At 49.4% G+C, this 15,990-nt stretch overlaps 1 protein-coding gene across 2 annotated transcripts in view; it reads left to right on the top strand.

Annotated features, from left to right (window-relative positions):
• Positions 1-1,497: 1,497 nt before the first annotated feature.
• Positions 1,498-15,990, top strand: part of LOC141264851 (uncharacterized) — a 59,248-nt gene continuing 44,755 nt past the window's right edge. Inside the window, exons 1-4 of one of the 2 annotated variants that reach the window (XM_073677223.1) lie at positions 1,498-1,855; positions 3,456-3,553; positions 12,635-12,703; positions 15,191-15,301. In XM_073677223.1, coding sequence (XP_073533324.1) covers positions 3,469-3,553; positions 12,635-12,703; positions 15,191-15,301 — 265 coding nt within the window. In that variant the 5' untranslated portion in view covers positions 1,498-1,855; positions 3,456-3,468. Of the gene's footprint in view, positions 1,856-3,455; positions 3,554-12,634; positions 12,704-15,187; positions 15,302-15,990 lie in introns of both variants that reach the window. The other variant, XM_073677222.1, reaches the window with a different exon arrangement.

Below are 15,990 nucleotides of genomic sequence, written 5' to 3'. Positions count from 1 at the left end.
GGAGTGCACAGGATGATCAGTGGGGGGTGTGTTGGGGTGCACAGGATGATCAGTGGGGGGGGTGTTGGGGTACAGAAGCTGATCAGTGGGGTGTGTTGGGGTGCAGAAGCTGATCCGTGGGGTGTGTTGGGGTGCAGAAGCTGATCAGTGGGGTGTGTTGGGGTGCAGAAGCTGATCAGTGGGGTGTGTTGGGGTGCAGAGGCTGATCAGTGGGGTGTGTTGGGGTGCAGAAGCTGATCAGTGGGGTGTGTTGGGGTGCAGAGGCTGATCAGTGGGGTGTCTTGGGGTGCAGAGGCTGATGAGTGGGGTGTGTTGGGGTGCAGAAGCTGATCAGTGGGGTGTGTTGGGGTGCAGAAGCTGATCAGTGGGGTGTGTTGGGGTGCAGAAGCTGATCCGTGGGGTGTGTTGGGGTGCAGAAGCTGATCAGTGGGGTGTGTTGGGGTGCAGAAGCTGATCAGTGGGGTGTGTTGGGGTGCAGAGGCTGATCAGTGGGGTGTGTTGGGGTGCAGAGGCTGATCAGTGGGGTGTGTTGGGGTGCAGAAGCTGATCAGTGGGGTGTGTTGGGGTGCAGAAGCTGATCAGTGGGGTGTGTTGGGGTGCAGAGGCTGATCAGTGGGGTGTGTTGGGGTGCAGAAGCTGATCAGTGGGGTGTGTTGGGATGCAGAAGCTGATCAGTGGGGTGTGTTGGGGTGCAGAAGCTGATCAGTGGGGTGTTTTGGGGTGCAGAGGCTGATCAGTGGGTTGTGTTGGGGTGCAGAGGCTGATCAGTGGGGTGTGTTGGGGTGCAGAGGCTGATCAGTGGGGTGTGTTGGGGTGCAGAAGCTGATCAGTGGGGTGTGTTGGGGTGTAGAAGCTGATCAGTGGGGTGCGTTGGGGTGCAGAAGCTGATCAGTGGGGTGCGTTGGGGTGCAGAGGCTGATCAGTGGGGTGCGTTGGGGTGCAGAAGCTGATCAGTGGGGTGTGTTGGGGTGCAGAGGCTGATCAGTGGGGTGTGTTGGGGTGCAGAGGCTGATCAGTGGGGTGTGTTGGGGTGCAGAAGCTGATCAGTGGGGTGTGTTGGGGTGCAGAAGCTGATCAGTGGGGTGTGTTGGGGTGCAGAGGCTGATCAGTGGGGTGTGTTGGGGTGCAAAGGCTGATCAGTGGGGTGTGTTGGGGTGCAGAAGCTGATCAGTGGGGTGTGTTGGGGTGCAGAGGCTGATCAGTGGGGTGTGTTGGGGTGCAGAAGCTGATCAGTGGGGTGTGTTGGGGTGCAGAAGCTGATCAGTGGGGTGTGTTGGGGTGCAGAGGCTGATCAGTGGGGTGTGTTGGGGTGCAGAGGCTGATCAGTGGGGTGTGTTGGGGTGCAGAAGCTGATCAGTGGGGTGTGTTGGGGTGCAGAGGCTGATCAGTGGGGTGTGTTGGGGTGCAGAGGCTGATCAGTGGGGTGTGTTGGGGTGCAGAGGCTGATCAGTGGGGTGTGTTGGGGTGCAGAAGCTGATCAGTGGGGTGTGTTGGGGTGCAGAAGCTGATCAGTGGGGTGTGTTGGGGTGCAGATGCTGTGGGTATACACTGCAGACATGGTGTGTTACTTTGTTACATTTGCAGGATCTCCAGTGTTGCTGATGCTGATACAATGTACCTATATGAAGCCCCGCCCCCTGCACTTTCTGTAGCTCCTCCCACTGGATGTGCTTCCTTTGTATCAGCTGCAGGAAGATCTGAGGGTTCCCGGATGATCGGTTCCTCGCTGTACAGGGATCTAATGCTCGGGCCCCCGGGAGGACTGGAGGAAGGGCCCCACCACAGATCACCTGCATCCTGCCGGACGCCCTCTCTTACATTTTCTGCATCCAGCACCTCCCTGCTCTGTCCCTGGGTGAGTCACTCTCCTGCAGGCAGCCCCCTCCCCCTCTATTAACCCTTCCATCAGAGAGCACAGAAGGACCAGTATGCACAGTGCATGTATATATATATATATATATATATATATAGTAATGATGCATCTGTAATAATCTGATAATATCAATAATAATATGAAGATATAAAATGTATTGCATGGGAAAGATAAAAATATCAAACAACCGCAACTGATTATCTAATAGCATCTGAATACTTTTTATTTTTTTCTCTATGAAGATTTTATCTATTATCTATCATCTATTATCTATCTATTATCTATTATCTATCTATTATCTATCTACTATCTATTATCTATCATCTGTCTATTATCTATCTATCTATTATCTATCTATTATCTATCATCTATCTATTATCTATCATCTATCTATCATTTATCTATCTATCTATCTATCATCTATTATCTATCTATCATCTATCTATTATCTATCTATTATCTATGTATTATCTATCATCTATCTATTATCTATCATCTATCTAATATCTATGTATTATCTATCATCTATTTATTATCTATCTATCTATCTACAGTATCTATTATCTATCTATTATCTATCATCTATCTATTATCTATCTATCTTTCTATCTATTATCTATCTTTCTATCTATCTATCTATTATCTATCTATCATCTATCTATTATCTATCTATTATCTATCATCTATCTATCTATCATCTATCTATTATCTATCTATTATCTATCTTTCTATCTATCTATCATCTATCTATCATCTATCTATTATCTATCTATTATCTATCTATCTATTATCTATCTATTATCTATCTATTATCTATCATCTATCTATTATCTATCTATTATCTATCTATCTATCATATATCTATTATCTATCTATTATCTATCTTTCTATCTATCTATCATCTATCTATCATCTATCTATTATCTATCTATTATCTATCTATCTATTATCTATCTATTATCTATCTATTATCTATCATCTATCTATTATCTATCTATTATCTATCATCTATCATCTATCTATCTTTCTATCTAGTATCTATCTTTCTATCTATCTATCATCTATCTATCATCTATTATCTATCTATTATCTATCTATTATCTATCATCTATCTATTATCTCATCTATCTATCATCTATCTGTCTATTATCTATCTATTATCTATCTATCTATCATCTATCTATTATCTATCTATTATCTATCTATTATCTATCATCTATTCTGTCTATTATCTATAATCTATCTATCATCTATCTATCATCTATCTGTCTATTATCTATCTATTATCTATCTATCTTTCTATCTAGTATCTATCTTTCTATCTATCTATTATCTATAATCTATCATCTATTATCTGTCTATTATCTATTATCTATCTATCATCTATCTATCATCTATCTATCGTATCTCCAGGACACTTATTTGTGGGTTCTGCTTATCTGTTTTCCTTTACAGTAAGAATTGCGGGTGATATCAGGATTTGGCCCCGTCTCTTTGTGGCCCCTGTAGGTTACACCCGTGGTAAGAGCTGATCCCCGCAGCCTTTGTGTCTCTACATTATATCTATATTCTTATTTTTCAGGCGGGCGACCATCATGCAGATGTTATCTCAGAAGTACTCGTATCTCAGCAGGATCAGGGGAGCGCAGGCCTTCATCAGCATGGACCCCAACCTGTTACGTGAGTGTACGGGCGCAGCACCAGTTCCTGCATATATACATGGTAGTAGTGTGAGCAGATGTAGCAGAGCTTGTAAATATCCACAAACTCTAATGTTTGTCTTGCTGAGCACAATATATGAGTTGTGGTATTTCAGTAATATCATTCTGTAATCATTCTAAGTGCTGTATGCAAATGACTCAAGAAGTGTCTGCTGGGTGGTCCTTCATCTATGAAGTGTCTGCTGGGTGGTCCTTCATCTATGAAGTGTCTGCTGGGTGGTCCTTCATCTGTGAAGTGTCTGTCTGCTGGGTGGTCCTTCATCTATGAAGTGTCTGCTGGGTGGTCCTTCATCTGTGAAGTGTCTGTCTGCTGGGTGGTCCTTCATCTGTGAAGTGTCTGTCTGCTGGGTGGTCCTTCATCTGTGAAGTGTCTGTCTGCTGGGTGGTCCTTCATCTGTGAAGTGTCTGTCTGCTGGGTGGTCCTTCATCTGTGAAGTGTCTGTCTGCTGGGTGATCCTTCATCTGTGAAGTGTCTGCTGGGTGGTCCTTCATCTGTGAAGTGTTTGTCTGCTGGGTGGTCCTTCATCTGTGAAGTGTCTGTCTGCTGGGTGGTCCTTCATCTGTGAAGTGTCTGCCTGCTGGGTGGTCCTTCATCTGTGAAGTGTCTGCTGGGCGGTCCTTCATCTGTGAAGTGTCTGTCTGCTGGGTGGTCCTTCATCTGTGAAGTGTCTGCTGGGTGGTCCTTCATCTATGAAGTGTCTGCTGGGTGGTCCTTCATCTATGAAGTGTCTGCTGGGTGGTCCTTCATCTATGAAGTATCTGCTGGGCGGTCCTTCATCTGTGAAGTGTCTGCTGGGCGGTCCTTCATCTGTGAAGTGTCTGTCTGCTGGGCGGTCCTTCATCTATGAAGTGTCTGCTAGGTGGTCCTTCATCTATGAAGTGTCTGCTGGGTGGTCCTTCATCTGTGAAGTGTCTGTCTGCTGGGTGGTCCTTCATCTATGAAGTGTCTGCTGGGTGGTCCTTCATCTATGAAGTGTCTGTCTCCTGGGTGGTCCTTCATCTGTGAAGTGTCTGTCTGCTGGGTGGTCCTTCATCTGTGAAGTGTCTGTCTGCTGGGTGGTCCTTCATCTGTGAAGTGTCTGTCTGCTGGGTGGTCCTTCATCTGTGAAGTGTCTGTCTGCTGGGTGGTCCTTCATCTGTGAAGTGTCTGTCTGCTGGGTGGTCCTTCATCTGTGAAGTGTCTGCTGGGTGGTCCTTCATCTGTGAAGTGTCTGCTGGGTGGTCCTTCATCTGTGAAGTGTTTGTCTGCTGGGTGGTCCTTCATCTGTGAAGTGTCTGTCTGCTGGGTGGTCCTTCATCTGTGAAGTGTCTGTCTGCTGGGTGGTCCTTCATCTGTGAAGTGTCTGTCTGCTGGGTGATCCTTCATCTGTGAAGTGTCTGCTGGGTGGTCCTTCATCTGTGAAGTGTTTGTCTGCTGGGTGGTCCTTCATCTGTGAAGTGTCTGTCTGCTGGGCGGTCCTTCATCTGTGAAGTGTCTGCCTGCTGGGTGGTCCTTCATCTGTGAAGTGTCTGCTGGGCGGTCCTTCATCTGTGAAGTGTCTGTCTGCTGGGTGGTCCTTCATCTGTGAAGTGTCTGCTGGGCGGTCCTTCATCTATGAAGTGTCTGCTGGGTGGTCCTTCATCTATGAAGTGTCTGCTGGGTGGTCCTTCATCTATGAAGTATCTGCTGGGCGGTCCTTCATCTGTGAAGTGTCTGCTGGGCGGTCCTTCATCTGTGAAGTGTCTGTCTGCTGGGCGGTCCTTCATCTATGAAGTGTCTGCTGGGTGGTCCTTCATCTATGAAGTGTCTGCTGGGTGGTCCTTCATCTGTGAAGTGTCTGTCTGCTGGGTGGTCCTTCATCTATGAAGTGTCTGCTGGGTGGTCCTTCATCTATGAAGTGTCTGTCTCCTGGGTGGTCCTTCATCTGTGAAGTGTCTGTCTGCTGGGTGGTCCTTCATCTGTGAAGTGTCTGTCTGCTGGGTGGTCCTTCATCTGTGAAGTGTCTGTCTGCTGGGTGGTCCTTCATCTGTGAAGTGTCTGTCTGCTGGGTGGTCCTTCATCTGTGAAGTGTCTGTCTGCTGGGTGGTCCTTCATCTGTGAAGTGTCTGCTGGGTGGTCCTTCATCTGTGAAGTGTTTGTCTGCTGGGTGGTCCTTCATCTGTGAAGTGTCTGTCTGCTGGGCGGTCCTTCATCTGTGAAGTGTCTGTCTGCTGGGCGGTCCTTCATCTGTGAAGTGTCTGCCTGCTGGGTGGTCCTTCATCTGTGAAGTGTCTGCTGGGCGGTCCTTCATCTATGAAGTGTCTGCTGGGTGGTCCTTCATCTGTGAAGTGTCTGCTGGGCGGTCCTTCATCTGTGAAGTGTCTGTCTGCTGGGCGGTCCTTCATCTGTGAAGTGTCTGTCTGCTGGGCGGTCCTTCATCTGTGAAGTGTCTGTCTGCTGGGCGGTCCTTCATCTGTGAAGTGTCTGCTGGGCGGTCCTTCATCTGTGAAGTGTCTGCTGGGCGGTCCTTCATCTGTGAAGTGTCTGTCTGCCGGGTGGTCCTTCATCTGTGAAGTGTCTGTCTGCTGGGCGGTCCTTCATCTGTGAAGTGTCTGTCTGCTGGGCGGTCCTTCATCTGTGAAGTGTCTGCTGGGCGGTCCTTCATCTGTGAAGTGTCTGCCTGCTGGGTGGTCCTTCATCTGTGAAGTGTCTGTCTGCTGGGCGGTCCTTCATCTGTGAAGTGTCTGCTGGGTGGTCCTTCATCTGTGAAGTGTCTGCTGGGCGGTCCTTCATCTGTGAAGTGTCTGTCTGCTGGGTGGTCCTTCATCTGTGAAGTGTCTGCTGGGCGGTCCTTCATCTATGAAGTATCTGCTGGGCGGTCCTTCATCTGTGAAGTGTCTGCTGGGCGGTCCTTCATCTGTGAAGTGTCTGTCTGCTGGGCGGTCCTTCATCTGTGAAGTGTCTGCTGGGCGGTCCTTCATCTGTGAAGTGTCTGCTGGGCGGTCCTTCATCTGTGAAGTGTCTGCTGGGCGGTCCTTCATCTGTGAAGTGTCTGTCTGCCGGGTGGTCCTTCATCTGTGAAGTGTCTGTCTGCTGGGCGGTCCTTCATCTGTGAAGTGTCTGTCTGCTGGGCGGTCCTTCATCTGTGAAGTGTCTGCTGGGTGGTCCTTCATCTGTGAAGTGTCTGTCTGCTGGGTGGTCCTTCATCTGTGAAGTGTCTGTCTGCTGGGTGGTCCTTCATCTGTGAAGTGTCTGTCTGCTGGGTGGTCCTTCATCTGTGAAGTGTCTGCTGGGTGGTCCTTCATCTGTGAAGTGTTTGTCTGCTGGGTGGTCCTTCATCTGTGAAGTGTCTGTCTGCTGGGTGGTCCTTCATCTGTGAAGTGTCTATCTGCTGGGCGGTCCTTCATCTGTGAAGTGTGTGTCTGCTGGGCGGTCCTTCATCTGTGAAGTGTCTGCCTGCTGGGTGGTCCTTCATCTGTGAAGTGTCTGCTGGGCGGTCCTTCATCTGTGAAGTGTCTGCTGGGCGGTCCTTCATCTGTGAAGTGTCTGTCTGCTGGGTGGTCCTTCATCTGTGAAGTGTCTGCTGGGCGGTCCTTCATCTATGAAGTGTCTGCTGGGTGGTCCTTCATCTGTGAAGTGTCTGCTGGGCGGTCCTTCATCTGTGAAGTGTCTGTCTGCTGGGCGGTCCTTCATCTGTGAAGTGTCTGTCTGCTGGGCGGTCCTTCATCTGTGAAGTGTCTGTCTGCTGGGCGGTCCTTCATCTGTGAAGTGTCTGTCTGCTGGGCGGTCCTTCATCTGTGAAGTGTCTGCTGGGCGGTCCTTCATCTGTGAAGTGTCTGCTGGGCGGTCCTTCATCTGTGAAGTGTCTGTCTGCCGGGTGGTCCTTCATCTGTGAAGTGTCTGTCTGCTGGGCGGTCCTTCATCTGTGAAGTGTCTGTCTGCTGGGCGGTCCTTCATCTGTGAAGTGTCTGTCTGCTGGGCGGTCCTTCATCTGTGAAGTGTCTGTCCATCTGGCGGTCCTTCATTTGTGAAGTGTCTGTCCATCTGGCGGTCCTTCATCTGTGAAGTGTCTGTCTGCCGGGTGGTCCTTCATCTGTGAAGTGTCTGTCAGCTGGGCGATCCTTCATCTGTGAAGTGTCTGTCTGCTGGGTGGTCCTTCATCTGTGAAGTGTCTGTCCATCTGGCGGTCCTTCATCTGTGAAGTGTCTGTCTGCCGGGTGGTCCTTCATCTGTGAAGTGTCTGCCTGCTGGGTGGTCCTTCATCTGTGAAGTGTTTGTCTGCTGGGTGGTCCTTCATCTGTGAAGTGTCTGTCTGCTGGGTGGTCCTTCATCTGTGAAGTGTCTGCCTGCTGGGTGGTCCTTCATCTGTGAAGTGTTTGTCTGCTGGGTGGTCCTTCATCTGTGAAGTGTCTGTCTACTAGGCGGTCCTTCATCTGTGAAGTGTCTGTCTGCTGGGCGGTCCTTCATCTGTGAAGTGTCTGTCTGCTGGGCGGTCCTTCATCTGTGAAGTGTCTGTCTGCTGGGTGGTCCTTCATCTGTGAAGTGTCTGTCTGCCGGGTGGTCCTTCATCTGTGAAGTGTCTGTCTGCTGGGTGGTCCTTCATCTGTGAAGTGTCTGTCCATTTGGCGATCCTTCATCTGTGAAGTGTCTGTCTGCTGGGTGGTCCTTCATCTGTGAAGTGTCTGTCCATCTGGCGATCCTTCATCTGTGAAGTGTCTGTCCATCTGGCGGTCCTTCATCTGCGAAGTGTCTGTCCATCTGGCGGTCCTTCATCTGTGAAGTGTCTGTCAGCTGGGCGATCCTTCATCTGTGAAGTGTCTGTCAGCTGGGCGATCCTTCATCTGTGAAGTGTCTGTCTGCTGGGTGGTCCTTCATCTGTGAAGTGTCTGTCAGCTGGGCGGTCCTTCATCTGTGAAGTGTCTGTCTGCTGGGCGGTCCTTCATCTGTGAAGTGTCTGCCTGCTGGGTGGTCCTTCATCTGTGAAGTGTTTGTCTGCTGGGTGGTCCTTCATCTGTGAAGTGTCTGCCTGCTGGGTGGTCCTTCATCTGTGAAGTGTCTGCCTGCTGGGTGGTCCCTCATCTGTGAAGTGTTTGTCTGCTGGGTGGTCCTTCATCTGTGAAGTGTCTGTCTGCTGGGTGGTCCTTCATCTGTGAAGTGTCTGTCCATCTGGCGATCCTTCATCTGTGAAGTGTCTGTCTGCTGGGTGGTCCTTCATCTGTGAAGTGTCTGTCAGCTGGGCGATCCTTCATCTGTGAAGTGTCTGTCTGCTGGGTGGTCCTTCATCTGCGAAGTGTCTGTCCATCTGGCGGTCCTTCATCTGCGAAGTGTCTGTCCATCTGGCGGTCCTTCATCTGTGAAGTGTCTGTCAGCTGGGCGATCCTTCATCTGTGAAGTGTCTGTCAGCTGGGCGATCCTTCATCTGTGAAGTGTCTGTCAGCTGGGCGATCCTTCATCTGTGAAGTGTCTGTCAGCTGGGCGATCCTTCATCTGTGAAGTGTCTGTCAGCTGGGCGATCCTTCATCTGTGAAGTGTCTGTCTGCTGGGTGGTCCTTCATCTGTGAAGTGTCTGTCTGCTGGGTGGTCCTTCATCTGTGAAGTGTCTGTCTGCTGGGCGGTCCTTCATCTGTGAAGTGTCTGTCTGCTGGGCGGTCCTTCATCTGTGAAGTGTCTGCCTGCTGGGTGGTCCTTCATCTGTGAAGTGTCTGCCTGCTGGGTGGTCCTTCATCTGTGAAGTGTCTGTCTGCTGGGTGGTCCTTCATCTGTGAAGTGTCTGCCTGCTGGGTGGTCCTTCATCTGTGAAGTGTTTGTCTGCTGGGTGGTCCCTCATCTGTGAAGTGTTTGTCTGCTGGGTTGTCCTTCATCTGTGAAGTGTCTGTCTGCTGGGTGGTCCTTCATCTGTGAAGTGTCTGTCTGCTGGGTGCTCCTTCATCTGTGAAGTGTCTGTCCATCTGGCGGTCCTTCATCTGTGAATTGTCTGTCTGCCGGGTGGTCCTTCATCTGTGAAGTGTCTGCCTGCTGGGTGCTCCTTCATCTGTGAAGTGTTTGTCTGCTGGGTGGTCCTTCATCTGTGAAGTGTCTGCCTGCTGGGTGGTCCCTCATCTGTGAAGTGTCTGCCTGCTGGGTGGTCCCTCATCTGTGAAGTGTTTGTCTGCTGGGTGGTCCTTCATCTGTGAAGTGTCTGTCTGCTGGGTGGTCCTTCATCTGTGAAGTGTCTGTCTGCTGGGCGGTTCTTCATCTATGAAGTGTCTGCTGGGTGGTCCTTCATCTGTGAAGTGTCTGCTGGGTGGTCCTTCATCTGTGAAGTGTCTGTCTGCTGGGTGGTCCTTCATCTGTGAAGTGTCTGCTGGGTGGTCCTTCATCTGTGAAGTGTCTGTCTGCTGGGTGGTCCTTCATCTGTGAAGTGTCTGTCTGCTGGGCGGTTCTTCATCTATGAAGTGTCTGCTGGGTGGTCCTTCATCTGTGAAGTGTCTGCTGGGTGGTCCTTCATCTGTGAAGTGTCTGCTGGGTGGTCCTTCATCTGTGAAGTGTCTGTCTGCTGGGTGGTCCTTCATCTGTGAAGTGTCTGCTGGGTGGTCCTTCATCTGTGAAGTGTCTGTCTGCTGGGCGATCCTTCATCTGTGAAATGTCTTTCTGCTGGGTGGTCCTTCATCTGTGAAGTGTCTGTTTGCTGGGCGGTCCTTCATCTGTGAAGTGTCTGCTGGGTTGTCCTTCATCTGTGAAGTGTCTGTCCATCTGGCGGTCCTTCATCTGTGAAGTGTCTGTCTCCTGGGTGGTCCTTCATCTGTGAAGTGTCTGTCCATCTGGCGGTCCTTCATCTGTGAAGTGTCTGTCCATCTGGCGGTCCTTCATCTGTGAAGTGTCTGCCTGCTGGGTGGTCCCTCATCTGTGAAGTGTCTGCCTGCTGGGTGGTCCCTCATCTGTGAAGTGTCTGTCTGCTGGGCGGTCCTTCATCTGTGAAGTGTCTGCCTGCTGGGTGGTCCTTCATCTGTGAAGTGTCTGTCTGCTGGGCGGTCCTTCATCTGTGAAGTGTCTGCCTGCTGGGTGGTCCTTCATCTGTGAAGTGTCTGTCTGCTGGGCGATCCTTCATCTGTGAAGTGTCTGTCTGCTGGGTGGTCCTTCATCTGCGAAGTGTCTGTCCATCTGGCGGTCCTTCATCTGCGAAGTGTCTGTCCATCTGGCGGTCCTTCATCTGTGAAGTGTCTGTCAGCTGGGCGATCCTTCATCTGTGAAGTGTCTGTCAGCTGGGCGATCCTTCATCTGTGAAGTGTCTGTCTGCTGGGCGGTCCTTCATCTGTGAAGTGTCTGTCTGCTGGGCGGTCCTTCATCTGTGAAGTGTCTGCCTGCTGGGTGGTCCTTCATCTGTGAAGTGTCTGTCTGCTGGGTGGTCCTTCATCTGTGAAGTGTCTGCCTGCTGGGTGGTCCTTCATCTGTGAAGTGTTTGTCTGCTGGGTGGTCCTTCATCTGTGAAGTGTTTATCTGCTGGGTGGTCCCTCATCTGTGAAGTGTTTGTCTGCTGGGTTGTCCTTCATCTGTGAAGTGTCTGTCTGCTGGGTGGTCCTTCATCTGTGAAGTGTCTGTCTGCTGGGTGCTCCTTCATCTGTGAAGTGTCTGTCCATCTGGCGGTCCTTCATCTGTGAATTGTCTGTCTGCCGGGTGGTCCTTCATCTGTGAAGTGTCTGCCTGCTGGGTGCTCCTTCATCTGTGAAGTGTTTGTCTGCTGGGTGGTCCTTCATCTGTGAAGTGTCTGCCTGCTGGGTGGTCCCTCATCTGTGAAGTGTCTGCCTGCTGGGTGGTCCCTCATCTGTGAAGTGTTTGTCTGCTGGGTGGTCCTTCATCTGTGAAGTGTCTGTCTGCTGGGTGGTCCTTCATCTGTGAAGTATCTGTCTGCTGGGCGGTTCTTCATCTATGAAGTGTCTGCTGGGTGGTCCTTCATCTGTGAAGTGTCTGCTGGGTGGTCCTTCATCTGTGAAGTGTCTGTCTGCTGGGTGGTCCTTCATCTGTGAAGTGTCTGCTGGGTGGTCCTTCATCTGTGAAGTGTCTGTCTGCTGGGCGATCCTTCATCTGTGAAATGTCTTTCTGCTGGGCGGTCCTTCATCTGTGAAGTGTCTGTTTGCTGGGCGGTCCTTCATCTGTGAAGTGTCTGTTTGCTGGGCGGTCCTTCATCTGTGAAGTGTCTGTCTGCTGGGCGATCCTTCATCTGTGAAGTGTCTGCTGGGTTGTCCTTCATCTGTGAAGTGTCTGTCCATCTGGCGGTCCTTCATCTGTGAAGTGTCTGTCTCCTGGGTGGTCCTTCATCTGTGAAGTGTCTGTCCATCTGGCGGTCCTTCATCTGTGAAGTGTCTGTTTGCTGGGTGGTCCTTCATCTGTGAAGTGTCTGTCTGCTGGGCGATCCTTCATCTGTGAAGTGTCTGCTGGGTTGTCCTTCATCTGTGAAGTGTCTGTCCATCTGGCGGTCCTTCATCTGTGAAGTGTCTGTCTCCTGGGTGGTCCTTCATCTGTGAAGTGTCTGTCCATCTGGCGGTCCTTCATCTGTGAAGTGTCTGTCCATCTGGCGGTCCTTCATCTGTGAAGTGTCTGTCTGCTGGGTGATCCTTCATCTGTGAAGTGTCTGCTGGGTGGTCCTTCATCTGTGAAGTGTCTGCTGGTTGTCCTTCATCTGTGAAGTGTCTGTCTGCTGGGTGGTCCTTCATCTGTCAGGTGTCCTTTCTTAGCAGCAGTAACCTCTTGATAAACCATCTTATGTGGTTGAAAATCTCCTGCAGAAGACATGTCATACAGAAGACGTGAGATGTGAGCAGAGGGGGGGGCTGCTGACGTTATCACAGGACTCTTAATAGTTGAAGGACCGCCCTCCGGACACTTCACCATCCCCTTGCATGCAGCCGTGGAATGCATACAGGTTACTTTTCTACGCTCTGTTAGTGATGGCGCACAGACCTATGCTGCTGCATGCTGATATGATTTATGATAACAGTTTGGGAGGAGAAATGATGACACTGTCCCCTTAAATGACACAGTCAGCTCTGCTTCATCTGCCTCTGTGTCTATTAAAGATCACAATTCACTGTTCTCATATTGTAGGAATCCCAGAGGTCGTATTGGAGAGGATTGAGGTCAAGATAGAGGACGACCCCCCGATAAAAACAGCAGGTGACTGACTGACCTGTAATATAGAGGGACTGATCTGTAATATGGAGGGAGTGGGACTGATCTGTAATATAGAGGGAGAGGGACTGATCTGTAATATAGAGGGAGAGGGACTGACCTGTAATATAGAGGGAGAGGGACTGATCTGTAATATAGAGGGAGAGGGACTGACCTGTGATATAGAGGGACTGATCTGTAATATGGGGGGAGTGGGACTGACCTGTAATATAGAGGGACTGATCTGTAATAAAGAGAGAGAGGGATTGATCTGTAATATAGAGGGAGAGGGACTGATCTGTAATATAGAGGGACTGATCTGTAATAAAGAGGGAGAGGGATTGATCTGTAATATAGAGGGAGAGGGACTGACCTGTAATATAGAGGGACTGATCTGTAATAAAGAGGGAGAGGGATTGATCTGTAATATAGAGGGAGAGGGACTGACCTGTAATATAGAGGGAGAGGGACTGACCTGTAATATAGAGGGACTGATCTGTAATATGGAGGGAGTGGGACTGATCTGTAATATAGAGGGAGAGGGACTGATCTGTAATATAGAGGGAGAGGGACTGACCTGTAATATAGAGGGAGAGGGACTGATCTGTAATATAGAGGGAGAGGGACTGACCTGTGATATAGAGGGACTGATCTGTAATATGGGGGGAGTGGGACTGACCTGTAATATAGAGGGACTGATCTGTAATAAAGAGAGAGAGGGATTGATCTGTAATATAGAGGGAGAGGGACTGATCTGTAATATAGAGGGACTGATCTGTAATAAAGAGGGAGAGGGATTGATCTGTAATATAGAGGGAGAGGGACTGATCTGTAATATAGAGGGACTGATCTGTAATAAAGAGGGAGAGGGATTGATCTGTAATATAGAGGGAGAGGGACTGACCTGTAATATAGAGGGAGAGGGACTGATCTGTAATATAGAGGGACTGATCTGTAATAAAGAGGGAGAGGGATTGATCTGTAATATAGAGGGACTGATCTGTAATATAGAGGGAGAGGGACTGACCTGTAATATAGAGGGAGAGGGACTGACCTGTAATATAGAGGGACAGGGACTGACCTGTAATATAGAGGGACTGATCTGTAATATAGAGGGAGAGGGACTGACCTGTAATATAGAGGGAGAGGGACTGACCTGTAATATAGAGGTACTGATCTGTAATATGGAGGGAGTGGGACTGATCTGTAATATAGAGGGAGTGGGACTGATCTGTAATATAGAGGGAGAGGGACTGATCTGTAATATAGAGGGAGAGGGACTGATCTGTAATATAGAGGGAGAGGGACTGACCTGTGATATAGAGGGACTGATCTGTAATATGGAGGGAATGGGACTGATCTGTAATATGGGGGGAGTGGGACTGATCTGTAATATAGAGGGAGAGGGACTGACCTGTAATATAGAGGGACTGATCTGTAATAAAGAGGGAGAGGGATTGATCTGTAATATAGAGGGACTGATCTGTAATTTAGAGGGAGAGGGACTGATCTGTAATATAGAGGGACTGATCTGTAATAAAGAGGGAGAGGGATTGATCTGTAATATAGAGGGACTGATCTGTAATATAGAGGGAGAGGGACTGACCTGTAATATAGAGGGAGAGGGACTGACCTGTAATATAGAGGGAGAGGGACTGACCTGTAATATAGAGGGAGAGGGACTGATCTGTAATATAGAGGGAGAGGGACTGACCTGTAATATAGAGGGAGAGAGACTGACCTGTAATATAGAGGGAGAGGGACTGACCTGTAATATAGAGGGAGAGGGACTGATCTGTAATATAGAGGGAGAGGGACTGATCTGTAATATAGAGGGACTGACCTGTAATATAGATGGAGAGGGACTGACCTGTAATATAGAGGGAGAGGGACTGACCTGTAATATAGAGGGAGAGGGACTGACCTGTAATATAGAGGGAGAGGGACTGATCTGTAATATAGAGGGACTGACCTGTAATATAGAGGGAAAGGGACTGACCTGTAATATAGAGGGAGAGGGACTGACCTGTAATATAGAGGGAGAGGGACTGACCTGTGATATAGAGGGAGAGGGACTGATCTGTAATATAGAGGGACTGACCTGTAATATAGAGGGAGAGGGACTGATCTGTAATATAGAGGGAGAGGGACTGACCTGTGATATAGAGGGAGAGGGACTGATCTGTAATATAGAGGGAGAGGGACTGACCTGTAATATAGAGGGAGAGGGACTGACCTGTAATATAGAGGGAGAGGGACTGACCTGTAATATAGAGGGAGAGGGACTGATCTGTAATATAGAGGGACTGACCTGTAATATAGAGGGAGAGGGACTGATCTGTAATATAGAGGGACAGGGACTGACCTGTGATATAGAGGGAGAGGGACTGATCTGTAATATAGAGGGACTGACCTGTAATATAGAGAGAGAGGGACTGACCTGTGATATAGAGGGAGAGGGACTGACCGTTCTCTACTTTCTTCTTCCAGCAGGAAAGGAGGCGCCAATTTTAGGGGATCCTCAGGTTAAATCTGAGAAGGAGTGGAGGACGGAGAAGTGTGAACCCCCGGAGGAGAGCGCCGCTGCTCCCTGCTACAGCCCGGGTGAGTGTCCTCTTATCATTATGTGGATAGGAAATAAATGACTGTCGCCCCGATTGCCCACAATGGCTGCTGCTCCAGTATCAGGGCGTTACCAGTCACTTACATCAGGTTTCTTACAATACGTCTTCTTAAAGGGACCGGTACAAGCCTCTTGTGTTATTGCTGTAGCCTATGTTCAGCAGATGCCGGACCTTTATATCCGGGTATCTGGTGTAATTCTCGCCCTGTGCACGTCTATTACTGTCACTGATTGTGAACCGGTCACCGCAGCAATCATATTGCAAACGGTCATTGAAAGTTTAGCTGCAGCTTTATCTACCTGTGACAGCCTGGACTGATACATTGTAGTAAAGGAACAGAAACTTGGCCTGAAGGGTTGAAGCTCAGGGAGGATTGTTAGATTGTATCAAAGCCTCAGCTATTGGAAGTATTAGGTCTGTCCACAACTTGATATTTTTTCTAAAAAGGCAAAGGAGGCAAAATAGAGGAGAACTCTGGGGCCCAGATAGATCGGGCGCCCTTTGCAGCCTCTTGGCTTCCGGTTGTTCTGGCAGGGCCCCGTGCAGCGCTCCGGACCCATAAACCCCAATACTGCTTTCTTGTATTTGGTAAATAACTATGCTTGTGTTTCATGTTTGCAATCTTAGCGTTGCAGAGTGCTACTTTATTTGTTAGCTAATAACTATGCT

The sequence above is a fragment of the Phyllobates terribilis genome, unplaced genomic scaffold (genome assembly GCF_046119375.1).
Source record: "Phyllobates terribilis strain yellow unplaced genomic scaffold, ASM4611937v1 Scaffold_4__5_contigs__length_816908805, whole genome shotgun sequence".
In the NCBI taxonomy this organism is placed as follows: domain Eukaryota; kingdom Metazoa; phylum Chordata; class Amphibia; order Anura; family Dendrobatidae; genus Phyllobates; species Phyllobates terribilis.
Note: the sequence above shows the minus strand (reverse complement) of the source record. Positions and strands in the feature narration are given on the sequence as shown.